Source organism: Gigantopelta aegis, chromosome 3 (assembly GCF_016097555.1).
Source record: "Gigantopelta aegis isolate Gae_Host chromosome 3, Gae_host_genome, whole genome shotgun sequence".
In the NCBI taxonomy this organism is placed as follows: Eukaryota; Metazoa; Mollusca; class Gastropoda; order Neomphalida; family Peltospiridae; genus Gigantopelta; species Gigantopelta aegis.
This window is the reverse complement of record NC_054701.1, coordinates 55,797,153-55,822,180: the sequence shown is the minus strand read 5'-3', so window position 1 is coordinate 55,822,180 and position 25,028 is coordinate 55,797,153. Positions and strand designations below refer to the sequence as shown.

At 38.0% G+C, this 25,028-nt stretch overlaps 1 protein-coding gene and 1 long non-coding RNA gene across 2 annotated transcripts in view; one reads left to right on the top strand and one right to left on the bottom strand.

The window, feature by feature from the left end:
- Positions 1-156, top strand: part of LOC121368277 — a 1,335-nt gene extending 1,179 nt beyond the window's left edge. The window contains exon 3 of the long non-coding RNA XR_005957496.1: positions 68-156. This is a non-coding gene — a long non-coding RNA (uncharacterized LOC121368277). The remainder of the gene's footprint in view (positions 1-67) is intronic.
- LOC121368276 (quinone oxidoreductase-like protein 2 homolog) overlaps positions 1-24,706 on the bottom strand; it is a 26,591-nt gene extending 1,885 nt beyond the window's left edge. Inside the window, exons 1-8 of the mRNA XM_041492933.1 lie at positions 24,557-24,706; positions 15,650-15,788; positions 13,049-13,145; positions 10,523-10,653; positions 9,665-9,774; positions 8,529-8,610; positions 7,510-7,691; positions 5,557-5,785 (exon numbers count right to left, since the gene is read on the bottom strand). Of these exons, the coding sequence (XP_041348867.1) occupies positions 5,557-5,785; positions 7,510-7,691; positions 8,529-8,610; positions 9,665-9,774; positions 10,523-10,653; positions 13,049-13,145; positions 15,650-15,788; positions 24,557-24,603 (1,017 nt within the window). The 5' untranslated portion in view covers positions 24,604-24,706. The remainder of the gene's footprint in view (positions 1-5,556; positions 5,786-7,509; positions 7,692-8,528; positions 8,611-9,664; positions 9,775-10,522; positions 10,654-13,048; positions 13,146-15,649; positions 15,789-24,556) is intronic.
- Between the last annotated feature and the right edge of the window lie 322 nt (positions 24,707-25,028).

The window sequence follows — 25,028 nt, the reverse complement described above, 5'->3', positions numbered from 1 at the left end:
GTAACTAGAGGTGGGTATTAGTGTAGTAAGTTGTAACTAGAGGTGGGTATAGTAGTTGTAACTAGAGGTGGGTATTAGTGTAGTAAGGTTGTAACTAGAGGTGGGTATTAGTGTAGTAAGGTTGTAACTAGAGGTGGGTATTAGTGTAGTAAGGTTGTAACTAGAGGTGGGTATTAGTGTAGTAAGGTTGTAACTAGAGGGGGGTATTAGTGTAGTAAGGTTGTAACTAGAGGTGGGTATTGGTGTAGTAAGGTTGTAACTAGAGGTGGGTATTGGTGTAGTAAGGTTGTAACTAGAGGTGGGTATTGGTGTAGTAAGGGTGTAACTAGAGGGGGGGTATTGGTGTAGTAAGGTTGTAACTAGAGGGGGGTATTGGTGTAGTAAGGTTGTAACTAGAGGGGGGTATTGGTGTAGTAAGGTTGTAACTAGAGGGGGGTATTGGTGTAGTAAGGTTGTAACTAGAGGGGGGTATTGGTGTAGTAAGGTTGTAACTAGAGGGGGTGTATTGGTGTAGTAAGGTGTTGTAGAGGGGTATATTGGTGTAGTAAGGTTTGTATTAGAGGGGGGTATTGGTGTAGTAAGTTTGTAACTAGAGGGGGTTGGTGTAGTAAGGTTGTAACTAAGGGGGTATGGGTGTAACTAGAGGGGGTATTAGTGTAGTAAGGTTGTAACTAGAGGGGGGTATTGGTGTAGTAAGGTTGTAACTAGAGGGGGGTATTAGTGTAGTAAGGTTGTAACTAGAGGGGGGTATTAGTGTAGTAAGGTTGTAACTAGAGGTGGGTATTAGTGTAGTAACTAGGTTGTAACTAGAGGGGGGTATTAGTGGTAGTAGTGTTGTAACTAGAGGTGGGTATTAGTGTAGTAAGGTTGTAACTAGAGGTGGGTATTGGTGTAGTAAGGTTGTAACTAGAGGGGGGTATTGGTGTAGTAAGGTTGTAACTAGAGGTGGGTATTAGTGTAGTAAGGTTGTAACTAGAGGTGGGTATTAGTGTAGTAAGGTTGTAACTAGAGGTGGGTATTAGTGTAGTAAGGTTGTAACTAGAGGTGGGTATTAGTGTAGTAAGGTTGTAACTAGAGGTGGGTATTAGTGTAGTAAGGTTGTAACTAGAGGGGGGTATTAGTGTAGTAAGGTTGTAACTAGAGGTGGGTATTAGTGTAGTAAGGTTGTAACTAGAGGTGGGTATTGGTGTAGTAAGGTTGTAACTAGAGGTGGGTATTAGTGTAGTAAGGTTGTAACTAGAGGTGGGTATTGTGTAACTAGAAGGTTGTAACTAGAGGTGGGTATTAGTGTAGTAAGGTTGTAACTAGAGGTGGGTATTGGTGTAGTAAGGTTGTAACTAGAGGGGGGTATTGGTGTAGTAAGGTTGTAACTAGAGGTGGGTATTAGTGTAGTAAGGTTGTAACTAGAGGTGGGTATTAGTGTAGTAAGGTTGTAACTAGAGGTGGGTATTAGGTGTAGTAAGGTTGTAACTAGAGGTATTGGTGTATTAGTGAGGGGGTATTGGTGTAGTAAGGTTGTAACTAGAGGGGGGTATTAGTGTAGTAAGTTTGTAACTAGTATTGGTGTAGTAAGGTTGTAACTAGAGGGGGTATTCGTGTAGTAAGGTTGTAACTAGAGGTGGGTATTAGTGTAGTAAGGTTGTAACTAGAGGTGGGTATTGGTGTAGTAAGGTTGTAACTAGAGGTGGGTATTAGTGTAGTAAGGTTGTAACTAGAGGGGGTATTAGTGTAGTAAGGTTGTAACTAGAGGTGGGTATTAGTGTAGTAAGGTTGTAACTAGAGGTGGGTATTAGTGTAGTAAGGTTGTAACTAGAGGTGGGTATTAGTGTAGTAAGGTTGTAACTAGAGGGGGGTATTGGTGTAGTAAGGTTGTAACTAGAGGTGGGTATTAGTGTAGTAAGGTTGTAACTAGAGGTGGGTATTGGTGTAGTAAGGTTGTAACTAGAGGGGGGTATTGGTGTAGTAAGGTTGTAACTAGAGGGGGGTATTAGTGTAGTAAGGTTGTAACTAGAGGGGGGTATTGGTGTAGTAAGGTTGTAACTAGAGGGGGGTATTAGTGTAGTAAGGTTGTAACTAGAGGTGGGTATTAGTGTAGTAAGGTTGTAACTAGAGGTGGGTATTGGTGTAGTAAGGTTGTAACTAGAGGGGGTATTGGTGTAGTAAGGTTGTAACTAGAGGGGGGTATTGGTGTAGTAAGGTTGTAACTAGAGGGGGGTATTGGTGTAGTAAGGTTGTAACTAGAGGGGGATATTGGCGTAGTAAGGTTGTAACTAGAGGGGGGTATTGGTGTAGTAAGGTTGTAGCTAGAGGTGGGTATTAGTGTAGTAAGGTTGTAACTAGAGGGGGGTATTGGTGTAGTAAGGTTGTAGCTAGAGGTGGGTATTAGTGTAGTAAGGTTGTAACTAGAGGGGGGTATTGGTGTAGTAAGGTTGTAACTAGAGGGGGGTATTGGTGTAGTAAGGTTGTAACTAGAGGGTAGTAAGGTTGTAACTAGAGGGGGGTATTGGTGTAGTAAGGTTGTAACTAGAGGTGGGTATTAGTGTAGTAAGGTTGTAACTAGAGGGGGGTATTAGTGTAGTAAGGTTGTAACTAGAGGGGGGTATTAGTGTAGTAAGGTTGTAACTAGAGGGGGGTATTAGTGTAGTAAGGTTATTCTAGTGTTGGACCGCAAACGAACCACGCAATTTATGAATTTTTTTCTTAAGTATGGAGCCGACTAACACAAACATTTCTCAGTCGGTTAGAGAACAGGTTCAAGTGTCGCAAAAATTTTTGTTAAGTAAATTGGACCAGTTGATAACAGACCGGTTGAATACGTTTCAACAACGAATAAATGAAAACCAGCATCTAATGACTGACACCCAAGTTGTGAAAATACAGGAAATTAGTAATGACGCTCATAAATTTAATAAGCAAGGAAATGAAGAGCAATATAACTTTAATTCAAGAGTCTTTCAAAAGTTCAAGGAAGTTGATGCTATTATGAAAGAAGATGCTGCTATTCAAAATGCTACAGTGGATGTGCAAGACAAAATGTCGGAAGGTATTTGTATTTTAGAATATAGACCGAATTTAATACCGGGTAAGTTGGCTGATAATTCTGAATTTGGATGGAGAACTAATGGATTATGAGACAAATTCCATAGTTGAGAATTCAGAAGACAAAAAGAAAATGTTTAAAGCTGAAAATCGGGGGCAGAGGAAGATAAAGACACCACAAACGCAGTTTAAAAGATGTTTCTATTATGTCCAGTAGACTAATTCCATTAAATGTGTTGACTGCTTTTTCTTTAAATGGGTCTAGAAATAGAATGGGGCATATATGTATGAAAAAGGTAAGACGGCAAAGATCCCTGCTGTAATGCAAGACACAGCAAATGCAGTTTAAAAGATGTTTCTATTATGTCCAGTAGACTAATTCCATTAAATGTGTTGGTTGCTTTTTCTTTGGGTCTAGAAATAGAATGGGTCTAGAAATAGAATGGAGCGAGTTTAAGTTAAAACTATATATTCGTTTGTATTCTAATTGTTTTTTGTGTGTGTTGTGTCCAATCTGTGTATGTGTGTGTGTCTCTGTGTGTGTGTGTGTGTTTGTGTGTCTGTGTCTGTGTAGGTAAGACTGCAAAGATTCTTGCTGTAATGCAACACTAATATTTGACATTCAATATCTTTAAATCAATCATTTTTTGAGTTCGAGTTAAAAGAGTGGATTCTAAGTACTGTAGGGCAAGTGATTCCCTAATTATTGTATTCTAATACTAGTTTTTTGAGGAGAGTGATGTGTGTGTTTGTGTCCATGTATACATTTTGAGGAGAGTGGTGTGAGGAGAGTGATTCATCTGTGTATTTTGTGTGTACTAGTGTCTCTTCCTAAGTGTGTGTGTGTGTATACATTTTGAGGCGAGTGTTCTCCTTCCTAAGTGTGTGTTCTGTGTCTGTGTAGGATGATTCTCTTCCTAATACTAGTTGTTTGGGTTTTTTTTTTTTTTTTTTTTTTAAGTACTCGTATACATTTTGAGGGGGGGGGGGAATCCATAAGCTAAAAAAGTATTTATACAATGATTACTTTATTCTAAGACTAACCATTCAACAGATTACATGTAGTTTTATCAGTGTAATATTCCCTTCCTTTACATTTTGAGGCAAGTGATTCTCCTTCCTAAGTACTCGTATACATTTTGAGGCGAGTGATTCTCCTTCCTAAGTACTAGTATACATTTTGAGGAGAGTGATTCTCGTATACATTTTGAGGAGAGTGATTCTCCTTCCTAAGTACTCGTATACATTTTGAGGAGAGTGATTCTCCTTCCTAAGTACTAGTATACATTTTGAGGAGAGTGATTCTCCTTCCTAAGTATACATAGTATTCTCCTTCCTAAGTTCCTACATTTTTTGAGGAGAGTGATTCTCCTTCCTAAGTACTCGTATACATTTTGAGGAGAGTGATTCTCCTTCCTAAGTACTAGTATACATTTTGAGGAGAGTGATTCTCCTTCCTAAGTACTAGTATACATTTTGAGGAGAGTGATTCTCCTTCCTAAGTACTCGTATACATTTTGAGGAGAGTGACTCTCCTTCCTAAGTACTCGTATACATTTTGAGGAGAGTGATTCTCCTTCCTAAGTACTCGTATACATTTTGAGGAGAGTGATTCTCCTTCCTAAGTACTCGTATACATTTTGAGGAGAGTGACTCTCCTTCCTAAGTACTCGTATACATTTTGAGGAGAGTGATTCTCCTTCCTAAGTACTCGTATACATTTTGAGGAGAGTGACTCTCCTTCCTAAGTACTCGTATACATTTTGAGGAGAGTGATTCTCCTTCCTAAGTACTCGTATACATTTTGAGGAGAGTGATTCTCCTCCTTCCTAAGTACTAGTATACATTTTGAGGAGAGTGATTCTCCTTCCTAAGTACTAGTATACTAGTATACATACTTATACATTTTGAGGAGAGTGACTCTCCTTCCTAAGTACTCGTATACATTTTGAGGAGAGTGATTCTCCTTCCTAAGTACTCGTATACATTTTGAGGAGAGTGATTCTCCTTCCTAAGTACTAGTATACATTTTGAGGAGAGTGATTCTCCTTCCTAAGTACTAGTATACATTTTGAGGAGAGTGATTCTCCTTCCTAAGTACTAGTATACATTTTGAGGAGAGTGATTCTCCTTCCTAAGTACTCGTATACATTTTGAGGAGAGTGATTCTCCTTCCTAAGTACTCGTATACATTTTGAGGAGAGTGATTCTCCTTCCTAAGTACTAGTACCGATATACACTTAGAGGAGTGTTTTTTTCCACCAAAATATATCTGTACTTTGCAAAGAAAGTGAAACTGGCAAGCAGATTTTAAGGTACATCTCAAGTAAAAGTTAAGTGGAATGAATATTCAAGTCAATTTTGTCATTTTGTTTAGCACTCGAACAGTTTGAATGTTATTTTAATGGTTTACATTTCCATTTTATGGAAGGTAAATAAAACAACCTCAAAACAATTCAATTATTAAAATCTAAACTTTGCTAGTTTTGGTATTCGATAAATTTATATTTTCCTAACCTGTTCTAGTGGAAATGTTTTTCCACAGTATGGGTCTATTTTTTTATCCTTCAGTGCTGCAAGAACTTGTGCCATAGACTGGAAGAAAACTGGAGGGTTAGTGACTGCAGTCTGTCCCCAAAATAAACCAATCACAGAGCACTGTTTGAGCAGGAGAAGATTTGCAGGAATGTCGGGGATCTTGCCGGAAGCATATCCAACTGTTACTAGTCGACCTTCTGGTGCGAGGCTAAAACACAAATTTATATCTGGACTAAAACTTCAACCAATGTTTTATATATCAGTACTCAACAATCTTAAGAATTATATTTTCTTTATATATGGAACAAAATATGAAAATACCACTGTGTGCACAAGTTGTACATGCATCAATGGTAAAAATTAACTCAAACTATATTTAGACATAACCAAACTACATTTAGAAATAATCGGAAATCAAAACTGGCTGACATAATATAACGGTAACATAAAGTGATAAAAAAAATCTACTGGTTGTTAATTAGTTTTGATGAGTATATTTTCAAAGATCACATTTACAATTAAACAAATATCAAATTTTCCAATTGATTTAGCTCTTCAAGATTCTTACAGCATTTAGTTACTATCATAACAACAGTTATTTAAACACCTAAGTTTACAAATTATTTAAAGTGACAGACCCTAGTTTTTAAACACTGACATATTTTTCACTATTAAAGCGTTTTTGATAATTTAAATTAGAAGTACAATTTGTACTTACATTTTATCATTTAGAATATTAATGTTCATATACCCGAAGTGGTTCTGGTCATGCAGGTTTTTGTAATACCCCAAAATGCATTTTTAATAATTCAAAAAACGCACGTTCGTCTGAGAAGTAATGGTTGTCGAGACGTTATTTCCCTTTTTAAATATCACAGACTTTAGCTTCTCTCAGGGTCTGCACTTTTAAGATATATTAATTCTGTATGCCAGTGTGTGTTATTTTGCTTCAATTTAAACAAGTTACTGCTTGGACTATCCCCAGTTTGCAGCCACTGTAAGATGTACAACTAAAATGACATATAAAATAAAAAAAATTGTTTAGAATACCAGTGTCTGTTATTGTAATGTGTTTGTGGTCATGTGCTAATGTTTGTATCAGTCATTTTTCATTTTACTTCATAAGATTTGGGCGGGACGTAGCCCAGTGGTAAAGCACTCGCTCGATGTGCGGTCGGTCTGAGATCGATCCCCGTAGGTGGGCCCATTGGGATATTTCTCATTCCAGCCCGTGCATCACGACTGGTATGTCAAAGGCCGTGGTATGTACTACCCTGTCTGTGGGATGGTGCATATAAAAGATCCCTTGCTGCTAATCGAAAAGAGTAGCCCATGAAGTGGGGACAGCGAGTTTCCTCTCTCAATATCTGTGTGGTCCTTAACCATATGTCTGATGCCATATAACCGTAAATAAAATGTGTTGAGTGTGTCGTTAAATAAAACATTTCTTTCTTTCATAAGATTTGGTTTCGTACATCCAAAATAATTGGGAGGTAAAATCTGGTTTGGGCTACTACAATAAACATCTTGTTTATACAAACACTGATAATCTAAACAACTAAATGTATTTAAAGTACTTTTAGCCATCAAAAAGGGCGGGACATAGCCCAGTGGTAAAGTGCACGCCTGATGCACGATCGGTCTAGGATCAATCCCACTGGCTATTTTTCGTTTCGGCCAGTGCACCATGACCGGTATAGCAAAGGCTGTGGTATGTGCTATCTTGTCTGTAGGATGGTGCATATAAAAGATCCCTTGCTACGAATGAAAACATGTAGTGGGTTTCCTCTCTTTGACTGTTAAAATGACCAAATGTTTGACATCCAATAGCTGATGATTAATAAATCAATGTGCTCTAGTGGTATTGGAAACATCTTACAGTAGCTGCAAACTGAGGACAGTCCATTAAACATCCATGTATTTAATGTGTACCTTTTTAAACACTGCATGAACAGGTCCCCGCCCACATGATCAATGACAACATTCACTCCTTTGCCTTTTGTCAAGTCTTTCAGTCTGTCACGAACATTTTCACATTTATAATCGACAGCGAAATGTGCACCTCTCTCTAGCACCAGTGCTGTTTTCTCACTACCTCCACACACACCAATCACCTACAACATAACAAGCTGAACATTACTGAAGAACTAATTTCAAGAATATCTTAAAAATGTCATTTACAAAATCAATCAAGGATCATCTGTTTATTTGTTTTACGTTCATCTATTTATGTTTACTGTTAAACCGTTCTCACATACGGATGATTTTTTGTTTGTTCATACCCAGATGAACGTAAAAGAAATAACAGACAATCCTCCTTATGATTAAATTTAAGACATACTTATTAATAATAACATTAAAAGTTCATACTTCATTTTGAATTATTTTTAGGTTCCTAAATAGTAATGCTCAGTGAGATAAATTACCAATATAAAGTGACGTCATCAGATTTGACGTTCCCGGACGTTCATCGAGAAATGAACAAACTCCCGTTGCTACGTCTGAACCAATAATATGACGTTAAATTGTAATGAATGTAATGCAAATTTAATTATATTCTATTTACAACTTCTTTTATGTAAATATATTTACTGTGTACTAGTTATTTAAGAGTTGTTTGAAAATGTATCTACTTTGAAACCATCTAAACAATGAGTTGTAAGATAAATGGTATCTAACAGACATGAGTGTAATTTTTTATTTCTTACATATCATAAAAAAAAACCCAGGTCTAAAAGAATTTTAAACATCTTTTCCAATAAAACTTAACTATGTCATTTGTGCATGTTCAATTAACTAATGTCACAAACAACATCTGGTTTAAATAGTGTTACTATCATTAGATAGTTTAGATTTGGTGGATAGGTCGTCACCATAGAGTAGCCAATCAGGTATCAATCAATCTCTTTGTGCGAAATATTACAGTGTAAGACAACAAGTACATGTCTCACCTTGGCACCAAGACTGTGTGCTGCGAGATCAACTGTTGCTAAGCCTGTAGATCCAGCTGCTGCTGTCACAACAACAGTCTCGCTATCGAAACAAAATAAAAATGACATGATCCAGTAAAAAATCCCAATAACAAGAATTCCGCAGAATTAAATCTCTTGTCTACCATAAAAACTGTCGGTGTACTCATATAAACCAACTTACACTGACTTTAGAACTCAGTGTGTCAGAAATTGACCTCAACACAAAACGTTAACATTAAACTGTAAAGCCCAAGTTGATACCGTTGCCACTACGTAGCCCAGTGGTAAAGCTCTCGCTTGATGCACGGTTGGTTTGGGATCGATCCCTGTCAGTGGGCCCATTGGGCTATTTCTCGCTCCAGCCAGTGCACCACGATTGGTGTAATCAAAGGCTGTGGTATGTGCTATCCTGTCTATGGGATGGTGCATATAAAAGATCCCTTGCTTACAATGGAAAAATGTAGCGGGTTTCCTCTCTATATGTCAAAATTACCAAATGTTTGACATCCAATAGCCGATGATTAATAAATCAATGTTAAACATAACAAACTTTTTTCTTTTTTCCCCCCAGTGCCACCGCTGCTACCATTGAAAAAGTAATACCTACATGTATATCTCGCCTTTTTACCAAGACAAAAATCATAGTGGTAGCCATGCATTGTATAGACAGTGTTTTGTCACAGACCTAAGTATTTGCTTTTATGTGGTCTGTTGGTATATTTCTTGTGAACAATAAACCTGTGTTACAAATAACAGGCATGGCGGAAGCAGTTGACATAAGGGGTGGGGAGGGAGACTGACTGAGATCGAGAGTGCAAAGCAAAGTTTCTAGGGAAGTTTGGGGGTATGGTCCCTAGTAAAATTTCTAAAACTAGAGTCCTGAAATGCAACTGCCTGCATTCTAAAAGTAAAATTCATCTCTGCCTTAAGATTTGCTACCAATAATATTTTTGATTCAGATTTATGGGGGGGGGGGGGGGGCTAGAGCCCGCCCCCAGCCCCCCAACCCCGCTCCACCATGCCTGAATAAATGGCAGAATGTTTTGGGGTTTTTTAAAGTGAAGGTTTGTCTATTATTCATTTGATATAAACCTGATTATAAAGAGAGTGATTACCCTGGTTTGACTGCTGCCTTTCGTGTGAGTCCCACCAGTGCTGTGGCATAGGAGACCAGTGTAGCAGCAGCCTTCGTTTTAGACACACCTTCAGGAACAGGATGAACCAGCTGAAAACCACCAGTTCCATGGAAAATAAAGTACTAATACAGTTTCATTTTCACTTTTGTATAAAACAGTTCATTCCTGTAATAAATGTATGTTTTCAATAGCAATCATTCCTGGATGTTTTTGTTGCAGTACAGAGGTCATACATGGAGGAGTGCTGAGTCCAAATCTCGTTAACAACATTTATTCATAGATTACAATAAAACAGCTACATGTGTATACAGTGTTCCAAATGAATCACTATATGCATTTTTACATGGATAACAAATAATATTGAGAGCAGAATGATGGAAATACATGGTGAAAGGTTTTCAGGCCAGCATGCAATAAAAATATGTGTTTGCCCGAATGCAAAGATTTGGATGAGCAGCCAGGGGGTGGAGGCAGTTGACACCCCGACCCTCATATCTTATTTATGCTTACACCTGATAATAAATCTTTCACAATAGCTGTGTGTCACAAGTTGGAAATTCTTCACTTGCAAGAAGAGCTTGGCAGGAACACCCCCCCCCCCCCCACCCAAAAATAAATAAATATTCAACTGATAAATCAACAGCTACATGTATATGTAAAAGAAACTCGCCATAAAAACATGCTAGACTTTTCTCTTTATTCATATGCCTATTATTTTTAAGACATACTGACATTTATAAATGTATTCAATCATGGGATACCAGTTGTTTAGAAAGAAGGGAAAGGTTAGCTAACAGAATGTAGAAAAAATAGAAAGATGATTTAAAATTGTGTTACCTTTTGATCGGTTATAAATGAATCAGAAAATGCGCCGATGCCATCTGTGGAAACAGCCAGCACACTGTCCCCTCTCTTGAACATGTGAACATCCTCGCCCACACCCGCCACCTCGCCTGCCACCTCGTACCCTGAAATAATCACACTGCAAATGTACCAACATGTCAGGTGCAATGCTATACGACATATTTTTGCACTCAATAAAGTTTTTTTTAAATGTATGACTCAATAAAGTAAAAATATTTTTCTGACATTCTGTATATTAATGCCATATACTCGCATAACATATTGTCATCATTTGTTCACCTATAGATGGCAGTTTATTTAAAAATTGTTCGAATTATTGCCAGCACTACATGTTCATTTAACACACACCATGTGCTCACTCGACACTTATTACATGTTCATTTAACACACACCATGTGCTCACTCAACACTTATTACTACATGTTCATTTAACACGCACCATGTGCTCACCCAACGCATTACTACGTGTTCATTTAACACACCATTTCTGGAGTGGGAGGAGGAGGAGGGGGGGGGGGGTCAATTTAAAAACGGAGAGGTAATCCTCAGTAGTGAGGCTTATAAGATCATATATTTCCACATTTGTACTGATAAATATTGTTCTATTTTGTACTTAACATAAAAACTAATGCCACAATACATTTGTCTTGCATTTTACAATCTTATTAAAGAGTTGTAGTGGTGTGATGATATATACTTTGTACTTCCAGAAACATCCTTTCATTATACAGACACAGGGAAGAGCATAACAATCTAGTGAAGAATCAAAGTTTGTCTCACTTAAGATAACATTTCTGGGGGTTTATGATGTCATCACACCCCTACGACTCTTCAATAATATTTTAAAATGCAAGACAAATGTATTACGGCACTTAGTCTTATGTAAAAAGCAAACTGGGATATTATTTATCAACAAAAATGCACAAATACCTCACCTATTTTTGAAAATTACCCTGTTATTTGATGCATAGAGCCTTGTGACACATTTAGAAACAAATGTTAACCACTGTGCTAAATTATACTGACATACAATGAAAACGCAAAAACAACTTTTCATTGCAAATAACGACAAACTATTACTGAATTGATGGATAATGTAATATGACATTAATGACTGGTATTCATGAGATACATTCACATGGAAACATGGCCAGTTATCATCAATAATCGAGTTGCATTTGTAATCAAAAAGTTCAACACCCCACCCACCCCATATCAAAGTCAGTATCTGGTGTGTCCACCATTGGCCCGTGAGCATGCGTGAAGATGACAGGGAAAGGATTGGCACAAACATCTCAAATAAGCCACAGGAATGTTCCTCCTGTGCAAGCTCAGCGATGTTACGCGGTGGTGGCTGGCATCATGTACGTCACAACTCATCCCACGTGTGTTCAATTGGGTTCAAATCCAGTGAAACGGCGGGCCAGTTCATAACGGTGATACCGGCTTGTTGCAGGAATGCCTAGGTAATTCTTGCAGTATGTGGACGGGCATTGTCTTGTTGAAACAGAAGGGGACCTCCTGGTCTTCGGTGATGGTGCAAAAGTGGCTGGTCTTAGAATAACGTCAACATAACGCTGGGCTGTAAGGACATCGTGGACAATGATGAGATCACTTCTGAAATCACAGTTGATTGCCCCCCATACCATCAGACAACTGCTGCCAAACCGATCATGTTCTCTCACACATCTGTCAGCGTACCGTTCATGGAGTCTCCTGTACACACGTGCTCTTCCATCGGCAAAGGAGACAGAGAAACGGGACTCATCTGAGAAAACAATGCTCCGGTAAAAGGCTCGTGGATGATTACCATTCTGGAGAGCAAACTGTAGTCTCGCAGCACGATGTCGTGGTGTCATGATGTTACCATTGTACGGGCGTCTGCATCCGAGTCCAGCCGTTCTGAGTCGACGGATGACCATCATTGGATGGATATGCCTTCCATGACGTCCTATCGTGTTGCTTGCTGTCATTTCACAGTTCTGAACCGGTCACGGAGGTGGTGTCGTCGAATCTGCTGATCTTGGCATGGGGTCGTAATGGGACGTTGACCAGGTCGAGGTCGATCACGGACACTCCTGGTCTGTTGATGACGTTCAACAAGTCGTTCAATAGTTGATGGATGGACTCTGAAGGTCCTAGCAGCTTGCCTTGCAAAGTCCCCCCTTGAACCATGCCCAACGCTCGCTCCCTTTGTTCTTCTCCGAGTTATGGCATTCTTAATGTGACGAGGAATATGACACTGTTACATGACTTTTATGTGTCCACATACACCATTTTTGTGTTTCTGCTATTGTATGTTTAATGAGAACAAAACCAGGATTAAAACCCTGACAAAAGTACCAATCAATGGCTTCCTCTCATAAATTGTTATTTTAAGTCTAATAAATATATTTTTCATTAATCACAACAAAATATTGAAAAATATCTGTTTTGCGTTTTCATTGTGTGTCAGTATACTATGCTAGTTTCCCTGCCTATATACATGTATATACTCACCTGGAACAAATGGTAATTCTGCTTTTACTTGGTACTTTCCCTGACATGCCAGGATATCACTGAAGTTGACACCGACAGCATGCACGTTGATAAGAACCTCAAACACAAATTAACATAGTCAAAATTTCAAATCAGTTTATTAATATACCTTGTCTGATTACTGGAACCTCAGCTAAATATAGGCTCCACCAGGGATACAAAGACAGATATACAGTCATTATGGGGCCTACACTTCTGAAATAAATTGGTAGCCTATATCTTCCAAAAGGTTCTACATGAAGTTCTGCTTACGGAATACATGTATATCCAATAAGCTGTATGAAAATAATATGTTACTTACTATCTGGCCTATAAGATCGTTTAAAAAGAAAATGGAGGTCTTGGTAACTGTATATGGCTGTGGAACAGTGTAGTACTGAGTAAAACCATGTCAAGTGCTGTACCTCTCAATCATTCATGGTACTGAGTAAAACCATGTCAAGTGCTGTATCTCACAATGATTCATGGTATTGAGTAAAACCATGTCAAGTGTTGTACCTCACAATCGTTCATGGTATTGAGTAAAACCATGTCAAGTGCTATACCTCACAATGGTGAACTCATGGTACTGAGTAAAACCATGTCAAGTGCTATACCTTACAATGATTCATGGTACTGAGTAAAACCATGTCAAGTGCTATACCTCACAATGGTGAACTCATGGTACTGAGTAAAACCATGTCAAGTGCTATACCTCACAATGGTAAACTCATGGTACTGAGTAAAACCATGTCAAGTGCTATACCTTACAATGGTTCGTGGTACTGAGTAAAACCATGTCAAGTGCTATACCTTACAATGGTGAACTCATGGTACTGAGTAAAACCATGTCAAGTGCTATACCTCACAATGGTGAACTCATGGTACTGAGTAAAACCATGTCAAGTGCTATACCGTACAATGATTAATGGTACTGAGTAAAACCATGTCAAGTGCTGTACCTTACAATGGTGAACTCATGGTACTGAGTAAAACCATGTCAAGTGCTGTACCTTACAATGGTGAACTCATGGTACTGAGTAAAACCATGTCAAGTGCTATACCTCACAATGGTGAACTCACGGTACTGAGTAAAACCATGTCAAGTGCTATACCTCACAATGGTGAACTCATGGTACTGAGTAAAAGCATGTCAAGTGCTATACCTTATAATGGTTCATGGTAATGGTTCATGGTACTGAGTAAAACCATGTCAAGTGCTATACCTCACAATGGTGAACTCATGGTACTGAGTAAACCATGTCAAGTGCTATACCTCACAATGGTGAACTCATGGTACTGAGTAAAACCATGTCAAGTGCTATACCTCACAATGGTGAACTCATGGTACTGAGTAAAACCATGTCAAGTGCTATACCTCACAATGGTGAACTCATGGTACTGAGTAAAACCATGTCAAGTATCAAGTAGTATTATATTAGCAGAATGTCTAAAAAGGAATATCCATTCATGACCAGACAACTGCTTTGGTAAATATTAATTAAATATGAATAATAATTATATACATTGTGTACGTACATACATTACATTATTATTCACATAAAATAAAGCACTGTGTAAATATTGTATACGTACTACATGTGATATCGAGATTTCATGTTTCTATTATTATGATATTAATAATTTTGAACAAGTTAATTTGAAGAAAAAAAGAGTAATTTTGTTAATAAGTAATCCCACTTAAACACATGTCGTACATTGCTTATAAAATCAAATTCATTTATAACTGATATTCATATATATATATATATACATAGTGTGGATGGGTCCCTCAGGGCCCCAACAGTGGTCCCCCCCCCCCCCCCCCCCCCCCCCCCCCCCCCCCCCCCCCCCCACATATAAAAGTGCTTCAGTCATATAACCTATATGATCTCATTCATCCATTTATATTTATTTTTGTCTTTCTATTCCACTTGGCGGCGGGATTTAGCTAAATCAAGTGCTTGCTTGAGGTGTTTGTGTTGCAGGATTGAACCACCTCGGTGGATCCATTCAACTGAATGTTTTTTTCTCATTCCAATCGGTGCACCACAACTGGTCAAAGGCCGTGGTATGTGCTTTCTTGTCTGTGGGAAAGTGCATATAAAAAAATCCCTTGCTGCATTAGGAAAAATGTAGCAGGTTTCCTCTGATGACTACAAGTCAGAATTACCAAATGTTTAACATCCAATAGCCGATGATTAATTAATTAATGTGTTCTAGTGGTGTCGTTAAACAAAACAAACTTCCCAATAGCCGATGATTAATTAATCAATGTGTTCTAGTGGTGTTAACAAAACAAACTTTTAACTATTCTATTAATGTTCAAGCATGCTGTCCTGGGCACACACCTCAGCTATCCGGGCTGTCTGTCCAGAACAGTGGTTTACTAGTTCATGAGAGAGAAATCGGTGTAGTGGCCTAGCTTACACCTACCCATGAGTCATTAAACGTGTTCAGAGTGGGAGCCGGTATCCGAGTGTTAAGTCAGTACCTACCAACCTGATTCTGATGGCCTAACCACTACACCACCGAGGCTGGTAGTTTAAATTCAAGCACCTTAGTTAATATCTTTGAACCAACCTGCCCGCGACCTGGTTTGTCGGATACAGATATCTGTTTGATCTCCAGTGGTTTACCAAGCTGAAAACAGACGGCAGCTCTCTGAAATCTTGGCTGAGTCTGACCAACATGGATGGAACACAAACTGGTTCTTGGGTTTCTGCAATAAATTATACTACATGTAAAGTTTTAAACGATCCCCGTTCTTGGGTTTCTGCAATAAATTATACTACATGTAAAGTTTTAAACGATCCCCGTTCTTGGGTTTCTGCAATAAATTATACTACATGTAAAGTTTTAAACGATCCCCGTTCTTGGGTTTCTACAATAAATTATACTACATGTAAAGTTTTAAACGATCACAGTAAGTACCATGCCAAAAATGAGCCATGATGGGGTGGGACGTAGCCCAGTGGTAAAGCACCACCTGATACATAGGTGGTCTGGAACTGATCCCCGTTCTTGGGCCCCATTGGGCTATTTCTCATCCCAGTGCACCAAGGAAGGAAGGAAATGTTTTATTTAATAATGCACTCAACATATTTTATTTACAGTTATATAGCGTCAGACATATGGTTAAGGACCACACAGATATAGAGAGAGGAAACCTGCTGTCGCCACTTCATGGGCTACTCTTTTCGATTAGCAGCAAGGGATCTTTTATATGTACCATCCCAAAGACAGGATAGTACATACCATGGCCTTTGTTACACCAGTCGTGGAGCACTGGCTGGAACAAGAAATAGCCCAATGAGGCCACCGACAGGGATCGATCATAAAACAAATGATTACTAAAACATTGTGCTCTGGTTGTGTCGTTAAACAAAACAAAATTTAACAAACTTAACTACCATGAATATCTCAACAATTGCAGAAACTAATACATCAAGATTTTAACAAACTTAACTACCATGAATATCTCAACAATTGCAGAAACTAATACATCAAGATTTTAACAAACTTAACTACCATGAATATCTCAACACTTGCAGAAACTAATACATCAAGAGTTTAACAAACTTAACTACCATGAATATCTCAACATTTGCAGAAACTAATACATCAAGAGTTTAACAAACTTAACTACCATGAATATCTCAACATTTGCAGAAACTAATACATCAAGAGTTTAACAAACTTAACTACCATGAATATCTCAACATTTGCAGAAACTAATACATCAAGAGTTTAACAAACTTAACTACCATGAATATCTCAACACTTGCAGAAACTAATACATCAAGATTTTAACAAACTTAACTACCATGAATATCTCAACACTTGCAGAAACTAATACATCAAGATTTTAACAAACTTAACTACCATGAATATCTCAACATTTGCAGAAACTAATACATCAAGATTTTAAAACTAGGCCTGCATTCAAATCTCCTTATCTAAAGCAAATCTTGAGGACAAGAAGTGTTCCCATTACATATAATATTCACTAACTATAACTTTAATCTCAAACCACACCACTAACACCTCAAGCTTGTTAGGTCAGTCCCTTCAACTTTGAAATAACAAAGTTTCACTGTATATGTTTTAAATTAATTATAATACTGTCATGAATATCTCAACATATACTGTGCTAACTAATAAATAAAGATTCATAACATAACATAATTTTTATTGCCAAAGAAACACGGTATTTTCAATGGTTTACTTCCAATTTGTATGTTCAAAGTGGCTCTATTAAAGTTATATATAAGGTAATGGTGGTTTTCCACTAAATGTTTTCATTTATATTTGTTTTGAAATGTAATGACTATGGGCTACTACTACCTATTCTGTTGAAGATATAATATTTTAGCGACAGGGTACACTAGGGAGCTAACTTTACACTACTACCTATCCTGTTGAAGATATGGACCGAATATACAAAGAATGTTTTTCTAAAATACAGATGGTTAAAGGATTGTAAATGTATGTAGTTACATGCATGTAAGTCTAAAATACAGATGGTTAAAGGATTGTAAATGTGTGTAGTTACATGCATGTAAGTCTAAAATACAGATGGTTAAAGGATTGTAAATGTGTGTAGTTACATGCATGTAAGTCTAAAATACAGATGGTTAAAGGATTGTAAATGTGTGTAGTTACATGCATGTAAGTCTAAAATACAGATGGTTAAAGGATTGTAAATGTGTGTAGTTACATACATGTAAGTCTAAAATACAGATGGTTAAAGGATTGTAAATGTATGTAGTTACATGCATGTAAGTCTAAAATACAGATGGTTAAAGGATTGTAAATGTGTGTAGTTACATGCATGTAAGTCTAAAATACAGATGGTTAAAGGATTGTAAATGTATGTAGTTACATGCATGTAAGTCTAAAATACAGATGGTTAAAGGATTGTAAATGTATGTAGTTACATGCATGTAAGTCTAAAATACAGATGGTTAAAGGATTGTAAATGTATGTAGTTACATGCATGTAAGTCTAAAATACAGATGGTTAAAGGATTGTAAATGTGTGTAGTTACATGCATGTAAGTCTAAAATAGGCTTTGTAAGTTCGGCCCTCAATGTTCAACTAGGTATAGTAGTGTACAGTTAGCTCCCTAGTGTACCCTGACAATTATATCTTCAACAGGACAAGTTGTAGTGTAGTTAGCTCCCTAGTGTATCCTAACGATTATATCTTCAACAGGATAGGTAGTAGTTAGTTAGCTCCCTAGTGTATCCTAACGATTATATCTTCAACAGGATAGGTAGTAGTTAGTTAGCTCCCTAGTGTACCCCGGTGATTATATTTTCAACAGGATAGGTAGTAGTGTAGTTAGCTCCCTAGTGTATCCTAACGATTATATCTTCAACAGGATAGGTAGTAGTTAGTTAGCTCCCTAGTGTACCCTGACAATTATATCTTCAACAGGATAGGTAGTAGTGTACAGTTAGCTCCCTAGTGTATCCTAACAATGATATCTTCAACAGGATAAGTAGTAGTGTAGTTAGCTTCCTAATGTACCCTGACAAGTATATCTTCAACAGAATAGTAGTGTACAGTTAGCTCCCTAGTGTATCCTGACAATTATATCTTCAACAGGATAGGTTATTGTGTACAGTTAGCTCCCTAATGTACCCTGACAAGTATATCTTCAACAGGATAGGTTATTGTGTACAGTTGGCTCCCTAGTGTACCCTGGCAATTATATCTTCAACGGGACAAGTTGTAGTGTAGTTAGCTCCCTAGTGTATCCTAACGATTATATCTTCAACATGATAGGTAGTAGTTAGTTAGCTCCCTAGTGTATCCTAACGATTATATCTTCAACAGGATAGGTAGTAGTTAGTTAGCTCCCTAGTGTACCCTGACGATTATATCTTCAACAGGATAGGTAGTAGTTAGTTAGCTCCCTAGTGTACCCCGACAATTATATTTTCAACAGGATAGGTAGTAGTGTACAGTTAGCTCCCTAATGTACCCTAACAATTATATCTTCAACAGGATAGGTTATTGTGTACAGTTAGCTCCCTAGTGTACCCTGACAAGTATATCTTCATCAGGATAGGTAGTAGTGTACAGTTAGCTCCCTAGTGTACCCTGACAATTATATCTTCAACAGGATAGGTTATTGTGTACAGTTAGCTCCCTAATGTACCCTGACAAGTATATCTTCAACAGGATAGGTTATTGTGTAGTTAGCTCCCTAGTGTACCCTGACAATTATATCTTCAACAGGATAGGTAGTAGTGTACAGTTAGCTCCCTAGTGTATCCTAACAATGATATCTTCAACAGGATAAGTAGTAGTGTAGTTAGCTTCCTAATGTACCCTGACAAGTATATCTTCAACAGAATAGTAGTGTACAGTTAGCTCCCTAGTGTATCCTGACAATTATATCTTCAACAGGATAGGTTATTGTGTACAGTTAGCTCCCTAATGTACCCTGACAAGTATATCTTCAACAGGATAGGTTATTGTGTACAGTTGGCTCCCTAGTGTACCCTGGCAATTATATCTTCAACGGGACAAGTTGTAGTGTAGTTAGCTCCCTAGTGTATCCTAACGATTATATCTTCAACATGATAGGTAGTAGTTAGTTAGCTCCCTAGTGTATCCTAACGATTATATCTTCAACAGGATAGGTAGTAGTTAGTTAGCTCCCTAGTGTACCCTGACGATTATATCTTCAACAGGATAGGTAGTAGTTAGTTAGCTCCCTAGTGTACCCCGACAATTATATTTTCAACAGGATAGGTAGTAGTGTACAGTTAGCTCCCTAATGTACCCTAACAATTATATCTTCAACAGGATAGGTTATTGTGTACAGTTAGCTCCCTAGTGTACCCTGACAAGTATATCTTCATCAGGATAGGTAGTAGTGTACAGTTAGCTCCCTAGTGTACCCTGACAATTATATCTTCAACAGGATAGGTTATTGTGTACAGTTAGCTCCCTAATGTACCCTGACAAGTATATCTTCAACAGGATAGGTTATTGTGTAGTTAGCTCCCTAGTGTACCCTGACAATTATATCTTCAACAGGATAGGTAGTAGTGTACAGTTAGCTCCCTAGTGTATCCTAACAATTATATCTTCAACAGGATAAGTAGTAGTGTAGTTAGCTCCCTAGTGTACCCTGACAATTATATCTTCAACAGGACAAGTTGTAGTGTAGTTAGCTCCCTAGTGTATCCTAACGATTATATCTTCAACAGGATAGGTAGTAGTTAGTTAGCTCCCTAGTGTACCCCGATGATTATATTTTCAACAGGATAGGTAGTAGTGTAGTTAGCTCCCTAGTGTACCTTGACGATTATATCTTCAACAGGATAGGTAGTAGTGTAGTTAGTTCCCTAGTGTACCCTGACAATTATATCTTCAACAGGATAGGTAGTAGTGTACAGTTAGCTCCCTAGTGTACCCTGACGATTATATCTTCAACAGGATAGGTAGTAGTGTAGTTAGCTCCCTAGTGTACCCTGACGATTATATCTTCAACAGAATAGGTAGTAGTGTAGTTAGCTCCCTAGTGTACCCTGACGATTATATCTTCAATAGGATAGGTAGTAGTGTACTTAGCTCCCTAGTGTACCCTGGCAATTATATCTTCAACAGGATAGGTAGTAGTGTACAGTTAGCTCCCTAGTGTACCCTGACGATTATATCTTCAACAGGATAGGTAGTACTGTAGTTAGCTCCCTAGTGTACCCTGACGATTATATCTTCAACAGGATAGGTAGTAGTGTAGTTAGCTCCCTAGTGTACCCTGACGATTATATCTTCAACAGGATAGGTAGCTAGCGTAGTTAGCTCCCTAGTGTACCCTGGCAATTATATCTTCAACAGGATAGGTAGTAGTGTACAGTTAGCTCCCTAGTGTACCTTGACATTATATCTACAACAGGATAAGTAGTAGTGTACAGTTAGCTCCCTAGTGTACCTTGACAATTATATCTTCAAAAGGATAGGTAGTAGTGTAGTTAGCTCCCTGTGTATCCTAACGATTATATCTTCAACAGGATAGAAAGTAGTGTACATTTAGCTCTGTTTGTTGGTTTTGCATCTATAGATTCATGTTTGGTGGCTACATATTTGGAATATGAAATGAAGCTTAGTGATAGCCAAGGAGTTATTGTTAAAAATTACGTGTTTTTTCACCAGGAGTACAAAACTGTTTGACTGTAATTAGGGTAATTTTCAACCAAGCTAATTTTGTAAAAACAAAACAAAAAAAACACCTGAATACTTTAATTCAAATGAGGATTTTTCAAATGGTTAAGTAAGCAAAGTCTTTTTTACTAAATATACGTCTTGTACGAGGGTGAATATTGTTACAAATGCACAAAAAATCATGCATATTGGGGTCACATTTTGGAATTTTTAGCACTTTTAAAATGAGTCTTGTTTATAATTATAATACTTTGGTAATTTTCTTGAGACAGAAAACATCTGTATTTTCCCTGAGTTTAAAACATTCAATTGGGCATTTATGATGCCAGAGGCTGGTGCATGCATAAATCTCAGTTAAATGATTCACAAATAACTAGTCTTTCATAGATGTTTTGCACTAAAATGGTAATTATTTGATAGCAAAGAACTGTTCTTATAAATACATTGCATTGATCTTTCTGTTTACTAGTATTTTCTATTGTTACATACATGTAGGATGCTTGGAAAGACAGTTTTAGATTAACTTATACATCAAAGAGCAATCAATTTCAGTGCTACTAAGTTCATTGGATGGTGTGGCTTTGGTGTCCAGGTCACAGCTGAATCCAAGGGGGAGACCTGTGGATCCACCCCTAACACCTCAGGCCCATAGCCAGGATTTTTTTGGGGGGTCGTTTATGCTTAAGGTGAGGCACAAAATGCCTCACACAAGGGCGCAAAGTGACCGAGTTGCTTAGGGGGGCTGGGGGCATATTGAAAAAAAGTCACTGGTAAAGGAGGTCGTCCAACCCACCTGACCCCCCCCCCCATTGGCTACAGGCCTGTCCCTATAAATATATTCAAATGATTGTTTTTTCTGTTTTTTTATTTTTATTATTATTATCATTGGTAACGGTAATTATTTTTAAAAATTTCATTAGGTTGCCCTTTTTACGTGTTGGTCCATATATCCTCTCTTGGGCCCCCTTCCCCAAATAAATACCTCTTGGATCTGGCCTTGCAGGTGATAAACACGAAGCAATACATAAGCCACATGTCAGAGATCTCTGTGTGCAGCCCTCAGTAGCAATCGGCAATGCCGCTGCAAAAGCTATTGCAAAATTGATAAAAGTCCGTAGGCATTTTATTCCGAACACTTTGTCTGATGACAGATCCCAGAAAAAAGCATTTATGATTGAGTGCATGTGGCACATTTTTTTCCATTTAATATAAATCAGCTTATTCCGGTATAGAAGCTATGAATAATTTTGACAGTATTAATGTTTTCTTTAAAATTGCTGCCGTAGTGCCGATGCAAAATTAATTTGTGACAGCACTTAATTGCCATAGCAAAACACCACAGCTTTCAGACTGCTTAACTTACAAGATGGTGCAGGGACACTGACAAAGGAAGGAAGAAATGTTTTATTTATGAAGCAATCAACACATTAATTTTTTTATAGATATGTGTTCAGACATGGTTAAGAGCCACAGATTAAAGGGAAAACCAATTGCCGACATGCCATGTGTACCCTTTCATTAGTAGCAAGGGATTTTTATATCCCTCAGACAGGATAGTACAAACCATAACCCTGGCTGGAACAAGAAATAGTTGACAAACAGAGATCAATCTTAGATGTTCCTTACAACAGGGCTGAGTTCAGCCAGACGTGAGTATAAAACTGTTCACTAGACTACAGTTTATATATTTGTGGGCGGGATCTTGCTTAGTTGATGTGTCATAGGATAGAAGCACATCAGTGTACACATTTTCTGATTCGGTTTCTTCCCGTCCCAACCAGTACACCATGACTGGTATATATCAAAGGCTGTGGTATGTGTTGTCCTGTCTGTGGGAAAATGCATATAAAAGATCCCTTAATAGCTACTAATGGAAGGATGTAGCTGTGGTAAAAGTGTTCGCCTGATGTGTGGTTGCCCTAGGATTGATCTCCGTCTGTGGACTCATTGAGCTATTTCTCATTCCCGTCAGTGTTCCACAACTGGTGTAACAAAGGCTGTGGTATGTACTATCCTGTCTGTGGGATGCTGCATGTAAGACATCACTTGCTGCTAATCGGTTTGAGTTGTCCATTGCATTGAGGAAGTGGGTTTTCCTTTTAATCTATGTCTGTGGTTCTTAACCACATGTCTGAAGTTATATAACAGTAATTAAAAATGTGTTATGTGTGTTGTTGAATAAAACAATTTTTCCTTCCAACAGCCGATGATTAATGAATCAATGTGTTCTAGTGGTGTCGTTAACGCCGCACACCCTAGTTCCATCCAGCGAAAATAAATTATAATTTGGTTAATCTACAAACCTGTAACACACTTAGATCACGTTTTCATCAAATGGAGTGAAAAAGCAGGTTTTATATCGATAAATACCATGGGAATCCCCATGTCCCAATTGCTTGAAATAATTTTGAAAGTTTGTATTCTGATGTCACCGGTAGATGTCGCTCGAAGCACAACAATGCCTACGTCACGACAGATTTCACAGACTTGGGTGCGTTCTTTTCACCTCTCCTGGACATGTTCCAACTGTTCTGTCCTGGTTGTATCCCCTCTCCAGATATCGTAGGACTTAGCAAAATTATTGGTTTTAAGGGTTTGTAACGTTTTGTATTGAGATACTTACTTGTCTGAACTTTATTGTTACTGAAAATGTTCACGAACTGTGAAGAAAAATCTCACAAATGAACAACAACAAATCGGATGTTGATTGCGCGAACCGTGCACGAGAAAACAAACCGAACCAAAATGATAACGGTCACGTGGTATACCAACGTCTGTGACATTGAAATGGAAATATCCCGTCTAAAAATAGATTAGACCTTGTCTGCTCAACGTTTTTTTCTCAAACGTGCGCCTGTTTTTCAAAAATACGAAAAATGCATTTTGTGGTATTACAAACACCAGGATTACCAAAAAACACTTCAGGTGAATGGAAATGTATATTCTAAATAATAAACGGTAAGTAAAGTGCAATTTTATTTGTGAAAAAATGGGTTTAATAGCGAAAAACAACGCCGTAATGGTTAACAACTAGCCGTAACTAGGGTGTGTCCCTTTAAACAAAACAAACGTTAACTGGTTCATATGCGCTTCAAGTAAAACCAATAATCACACCGCGGACCAGTGAAATAATTCGCAAACGTTTGCGTCATTCGCTGTCACTGAACACGGAGAAACGAGGCGGAGCGCTATCACACTGGTGTGTCGTATATAATAAACAACTCTCAAAAGTTATGTTTGCAAATTTCATGGGTATAGTAATACATTCCTATCAGCATTTACACTTATTACACTAGCGACCATTACCTCAGAACCGAGCGTAATAACACCTCCGGCGGTGTTTTAAAAGCCATGACCCAGCACACCTGCCAACTGCGTTCAGTACTAACTTGTGCTGCTGTCAGTGAAGCTAGCACTCTCAAAATCTCAATGCTGAAACTAGTCCGATAAAGAGAACAGCCAATGTTACATGTATCGGACTGCACAATTTTATCGTATAAAATGTGTACGAACGCGTTTTATCCTTTTGACAAAAACGTGACCCAGAATACCTACATGTAGATTCCGACTGTATCGTCCGTGGACCTGTTTCCGTGGCGAAACTATCTCGGTGTTTGCGTAGTTGGTACGCAACAGTAGCCTAGGACCAACGTGCATTTGAATAATTCTGACGTCGTTGACTTTTGCATGGGGAAAGTAAACAAACAATGTCTGTCACATTCACAGAAATATTCGTAAAAATAAGGTTAAAACGAGCAAAGAAAGCAAGATTGTACTT